Below are 6,645 nucleotides of genomic sequence, written 5' to 3' on the forward strand. Positions count from 1 at the left end.
GTTTCAGCAGGTCACTCGTCAGGACAGTGAAATAATGACGATGTGAAGCGACACAGAAGACTGTAAATACATTGTAGCATTTCAAAGTAACAATTTAATATTAATTCTTTGAATACACACACACAGATGTGACACAGATGACTCGACCAAAGAAAAACATAAATAAATAAATAATATACTGTCACTAAAGTACACTAGAGTGATTAAAGGAACCATCAGCACTCATAATGCACCACACGGACATAACTGTACTGAGACATGTGACTGATATCCAGTAACACGTTCACCAGCCGCTGGACTTGTGCTGCACGTTCATCTTCAGGACATCACCACATTTCAAACACTTGGAGTTTGTGTTCGCGTCCTTCTTCGGAATATTCCAGCACTGTCGACATCGCACACGATATTTCTTATACCTGCAAAAACCAACAGACGACAAACTCCATCAGCCAATTTACATCATCATCCACCAACACAAACAGTTTCCTGGAGCACGAAACATGTTACAGACACACATCTGGATAATAAACCTCGACACTGTGTGAAGAGTATTTGACAATTGAACTTGTATATTTCTGATTGTTTAAATGTTGCCGGCGCCCCCCACCTGATCCCACAGGCATTACAGAGGGGCGTTCCATCTTCAGCATCTCTCCACAGAGGAGTCTTCCTCGTACAACAGGACGCACAGATCTTACCCCCTAATAAACAAATACATCACAACGAATATTAATCACAGTTTCAGAGCATCCGGACAGTATTCCCAGCGCTTCCCTTTTCCACAGTCTGTTATGTTACAGCCTTATTCCAAAATGGATTAAATTCATTATTTTCCTCAATTCTACAAACAATACCTCATAATGACAACGTGAAAGAAGTTTGTTTGAAATCTTTGCAAATTTATCACAAATAAAAATAAAATAAAAAAAAAAACACATGTACATAAGTATTCACACCCTTTGCCATGACACTCAAAATGTATCTCAGGTGCTTCCTGTTTCCACTGATCATCCTTGAGATGTTTCTACAACTTGATTGGAGTCCACCTGTGGTCAACTGAGTTGATTGGACATGATTTGGAAAGGCACACACCTGTCTATATAAGGTCCCACAGTTAACAGTGCATGTCAGAGCACAAACCAAATCATGAAGTCCAAAGAATTGTCTGTAGACCTCCGAGACAGGATTGTATGGAGGCACAGATCTGGGGAAGGGTACAGAAACATTTCTGCAGCATTGAAGGTCCCAATGAGCACAGCGGCCTCAATCATCCCTAAATGGAAGAAGTTTGGAACCACCAGGACTCTTCCTAGAGCTGGCCGCCCAACCAAACTGAGTGATCAGGGGAGAAGGGCCATAGTCAGGGAGGTGACCAAGAACCCAATGGTCACTCTGACAGAGCTCCAGCGTTTCTCTATGGAGAGAGGAGAACCGCTCATCACCTGGCCAATCCCATCCTGACAGTGAAGCATGGTGGTGGCAGCATCATGCTGTGGGGATGTTTTTCAGTGGCAGAAACTGGGAGACTAGTCAGGATCGAGGGAAAGATGAATACAGCAATGTACAGAGACATCCTTGATGAACACCTGCTCCAGAGCGCTCTGGACCTCAGACTGGGATGAAGGTTCATCTTCCAACAGGACAATGACCCAAAGCACACAGCCAAGATAACAAAGGAGTGGCTACGGGCAACTCTGTGAATGTCCTTGAGTGGTCCAGCCAGAGCCCAGACTTGAACCCGATTGAACATCTCTGGAGAGATCTGAAAATGGCTGTGCATCGACGCTCCACATCCAACCTGATGGAGCTTGAGAGGTCCTGCAAAGAAGGGAGAAACTGCCCAAAAATAGTTGTGCCAAGCTTGTAACATCAAACACAAAAAGACGTGAGGCTGTAATTGGTGCCAAAGGTGCTTCTACAAAGTATTGAGCAAAGGGTGTGAATACTTATGCACATGTGATTTATTTATTAGTTTTTTTATTTTTAATAAATTTGCAAAGATTTCAAACAAACTTCAATCACGTTGTCATTATGAGGTATTGTTTGTAGAATTGAGGAAAATAATGAATTTAATCCATTTTGGAATAAGGCTGTAACATAACAGACTGTGGAAAAGGGAAGCGCTGGGAATACTGTCCGGATGCTCCGTACATCAGACTACAGCAGACACTAAATGACAACAGTAAAGTAGACCGTGTCTGCATGTGCAAAACTGGCAAACAAGATGCGTGTGTGTTTGTTTGCGAGTGTGTGCGCATACATTAGTGCATGTGTGTGCGTACACTTGTGCGTGTGTACATCTGTACGTGTGTGTGTGCGTACACTTGTGCGTGTGTACATCTGTACGTGTGTGTGCGTGCGAGTACACTTGTGCGTGTGTACATCTGTACGTGTGTGTGCGCGAGTACACTTGTGCGTGTGTACATCTGTACGTGTGTGTGCGTGCGAGTACACTTGTGCGTGTGTTTTGTGCTTCCACTGCTGGTGGTGTGTTGTACTGACTGATCAGGCCACTGGAGTCGCTCTCCTCCTCCGAGCTGCTGCTCCTCTGAGTGGTCTGTAGAGATCTGTTCCTGCTGCTCTTCAAGCGTCTGATCTCCTCACTGAACAGAGAACACCAGATCAACACCAGGTGTCAGAGGGGACATCATTAGCAGTGAAACGCACTACATGTATGTGGACACCTAATTAACACGTTGTGCCATTTCAACTACACATTACTAACAGATGCAAGAACTCAAGCACAAACACCTTTAACAACCATTTACAGTAGAAGGGGCCTGTACTGTTGCAGCATGTACACACACTGAGGTTCATATAGAAATGATTCCAGACCTGAACCCCACCCCTATGAGATTAATCAGAACCTGACCTCTGACCTCACTGATACTCATGTCTGAATGGGAGCAAAGGTTAAAGCCGTTACAGCAGCAATGAGACAAGCCACTCCATACGGATGCCAACATGATCGCATGAGCATTCGACATGTTCCAGCATTCTCACATCAACCCCCATTCAGACATCTTTGGCATCACCTGACATGCCTTTCCCTCATTCTGTGGTGCGACTGAAAGTAATCACGTTTACATAATCAAAGATGAGCGATTCAGAGGTTGTATTTTTACTCCACAGACAGTTCCAGCATCAGCCACTGGGGGCAGAGCTTAGAAATCACTGTACATCTGAATGGTGTTGAAATTAAATGCTCAAACAGAAATGTGGTGTTTGGGTGTCCACAGACTGTTGACCATATATAAACTAACACCTATCGGTCCATATGAATTCGGTTTCTATATGTGTCATCTTCTCAGAGGTCAAAGTACTCAGGTAAAACCAGAAGTGAGTTTGTATGTGGGCCAGTTCACCTGTAGTTTGAGGTGATGATCAGGCTGCACTGGTGTGTGCTCGTGTCCAATTCCGGATACATGCTGAATGTGACCCCCTGAACATCAGGATCCTGGGGGTCGGGGCTCCGGACAGGATGAGGCTGTTTCCTCTGTGTTCGCCTGCAGGGACCCCATGATGATGATGATGATGATGACGGGACGTCCTGCGGCTCTTTGATCGGACTCTCTAGGAGATTATTATTGAGGTCAGCTGACGGCGATGGACTCGTTTCCCGCTGCACGTTCAGAGGAAGCCACACATTTGCAACGTCCGACACTAGACAGGAAGTGAAATCAAGGGGGCGGATCCCTGAGTCAGCGGTAGTTTCTGAGGACAGGGCAACAGATTCAACCTGCTGTGACCAATCAGAGCAACGGTCCTCTGTGGACGCGACATGCAGGATGGAGGTGTCGTCGGTCATGCTGATGTCATCAACGGCGTTTCTCATGATAAGATCCGCGAGATCATCGGGTTCCTTCACGTTCTCATCATCTGTGAGGTCATCTGTGATGTCAGAGCTGCAGATCACAGCAGGTGAGAAACACACATGAGGTGGGATGCAGCGGGTGGATGCTACAGGACAGTTGCGTTCAAACGGAGCTTCTGAGGACGGCGTGGATGACATCACAGTATTTAAGAGAAGATCCACTTGATCTCCATCATCATCACAGCTGGACTGTAGCAGCCGTTCACACTGCTGGTTTATCAGACGCATCACCTCCCATGCGCTGCTGTGCTCACACTCGCGCATGACAGAGAAAGAGCCGGAGAACTCTGAGTCTTTGTGGAGGTCATCGTGGCCGCAGTGAGCATCGGTGTGTTCAGAACTGAAGTGCTCCTCGTCTGCAGGTGGAGCGAGTTTGGTGGCCTCCTGCAGCAGGTAGAGGATTGTGGACTGCGTGACCTGCTGCTGCTCTTCTGCAGACTCGTGAGGAACACGCGTGTTGGAACTCATCATCCTTTATCTGCTCACTGAACAAGAGAACATGATCACAACACACACACTCATGTGACATTTACTGATCATTTAAACATGGATCGTCAGTTTGTGTGTAATACTGATTTTCACCAGGGATTCAAAACTAAATGTTTTCCTTTTAAGTTCTTTCGGAGGAGAAATAAAATGTTTTCGTTGTGATCCCGGCGTTCCGCACCCTCCTTTCCCAATGCTACCCAGTTAGAATGAAATAAGAGCAGTTAATAACGTGCTTTATAAAATGACAGTCTGTGCCAAGCGTGGGTGATAATTCAGCAGCAGCTTTTCCAGATCTCACAAGAGAAACAAGCGACCTGCTTTGGAAAATGAAACCCAAAATAAGTGACAATACAGTAGCCAATGTAAAATAACTTTTTTCTCTCCCCAATCTGTAACGCCCAATTCCCAATGTGCTCCAAGTCCTCGTGGTGGCGTAGTGACTCGCCTCAATCCGGGTGGCGGAGGACGAATCTCAGTTGCCTCCACATCCGAGACCGTCAACCTGAGCATCTTATCACGTGACTTGAGCGTGTTAGCATCGAGACGTAGCACGTGTGGAGACTTCACGCTATTCTCCGCAGCATCCACACACGCACAACTCACCACACGCCCCACCGAGAGCGAGAACCACATTATAGAGACCACGAGGAGGTTACTCCATGTGACTCTACCCTCCCTAGCAACCGGGCCAATTTGGTTGCTAAGGAGACCTGACTGGAGTCACTGAGCACACCCTGGATTCAAACACACGACTCCAGCGGTGATAGTCAGCGGCAATACCCGCTCAGATACACAGAGCCTCAAAATACACATTTTAATAGATGTTTTCTTAATATTAAATATTTCCCCAAAATGATTTATTAATCAATTAATAAAATCACTCTACCGCTCAAACACACACACACACACACACACACACACACACACCTTGGACTTTGATTCCATGAAATATAATTGGAAATAATAATATTAAAGTGTTTCTAGCATTTAAAAATACATTTTCCATTAAGGAACAATTGCAAGGGCTTTTGGATTTGTTATTTGAACCGTTTCAGTTCCCATAAACTATCAGTCTTTACAGAAAACAGTGCCTTAAAGTCCCCAGTGAACCAAAACAACAGTGGACAGGACAGAAAACTCCATATGATCTTTAAAACTCTTGAGGGGAAACAAGCAGACTTCTCCTGTTCCTCCTTGATGGTGTTCAGAAAGCGAATTACAGAAATCTGGATGTTTAAGCTCATGTGTCTTTGAGGTGATTTGAGCTGACACATTCAATATTATTCCCATCAAAACTGTTGTTGTGATCAGTTCAGAGAGTCAGATACTGTCAGATGGTACATGATCAGTCTCTGTCCAGTTCATGAACCCTTCTGATGCATTGATCATTAAATCAGAGGAAAACACCTTCATGTGTCTTTAACTGGAAAACAATATAATCATCCCAATCTTTCATCCTTTTTCTGTCCACTGCAATATAAGATAACGGTCAATAAGCTTCTCAAATGTTTCATGAATAAAAACACAATGACAGTCATGTTGGATGTCAGTGATTTGAGAGTTAAACTTACAGAAACAAATTGTAGATAAATGATCATTTGATGATAAAATTGAATGTGAACAACTCACAGAAAGGTTCGGCAAGACAATATTTCAAACACTGCTGATAATTCACATTTTTCAATCATACACGTCATCACTCACGATGAGGAGTTGATTCCTGTCAGGAGTCGCTACAATGTATCCGTGGAATCTCCCGCGCCCGGCGCGCGCACCGCCAAACACTTCATTCAGCCTTTATTCATCACTGTCACACTAATGATGATCAACAACTGATCAAATACACTCACCGCACAACAATGAGCAGCTTTCACAAGTTTTAGAAACATTTTCTTCCACATGTAGGAATCCGGAGTGTCACGTGACATGATGTACAGGTGATGCTGATCTCACAGGTGTCGCGGTCACGCGCGTCCTCAAGAACGCTCTTATCTGCAGCTGAACGTCCAATTAAACTCGCAGTTATTATAAACTGGCCTATTTTAAAATACCATTTTGATTTCAGAGTACAATTTCCAGATTTAGGGATTTAGAGAGAGGGGACGTTTAGAAGTCTTAAAAAAAAAAAAGTAAAATATTATTAAACGAGACACCATTTTAAAAATTAATTTCTTCTTTAAAATCACACTGGAACAGAAAGTTTTCCCTAATTTAAAAAAGTCACATAGTGTCACAATTATTAATTTCTTCTCAAACTCTGAAGACATAAAATGCATCATTAT

At 44.1% G+C, this 6,645-nt stretch overlaps 1 protein-coding gene across 1 annotated transcript; it reads right to left on the reverse strand.

Moving 5' to 3' along the window:
• Nucleotides 1–283: 283 nt before the first annotated feature.
• On the reverse strand, nt 284–4,345 carry zglp1 (zinc finger GATA like protein 1). The gene is made up of 4 exons (XM_052129589.1): nt 3,366–4,345; nt 2,503–2,603; nt 608–701; nt 284–416 (listed from the first exon to the last, which is right to left on the reverse strand). The coding sequence occupies exons 1-4, from the start codon at nt 4,343–4,345 to the stop codon at nt 284–286; spliced, it is 1,308 nt and encodes a 435-aa protein (XP_051985549.1).
• Between the last annotated feature and the right edge of the window lie 2,300 nt (nt 4,346–6,645).

The sequence above is a fragment of the Xyrauchen texanus genome, chromosome 7 (genome assembly GCF_025860055.1).
Source record: "Xyrauchen texanus isolate HMW12.3.18 chromosome 7, RBS_HiC_50CHRs, whole genome shotgun sequence".
Taxonomy (NCBI): domain Eukaryota; kingdom Metazoa; phylum Chordata; class Actinopteri; order Cypriniformes; family Catostomidae; genus Xyrauchen; species Xyrauchen texanus.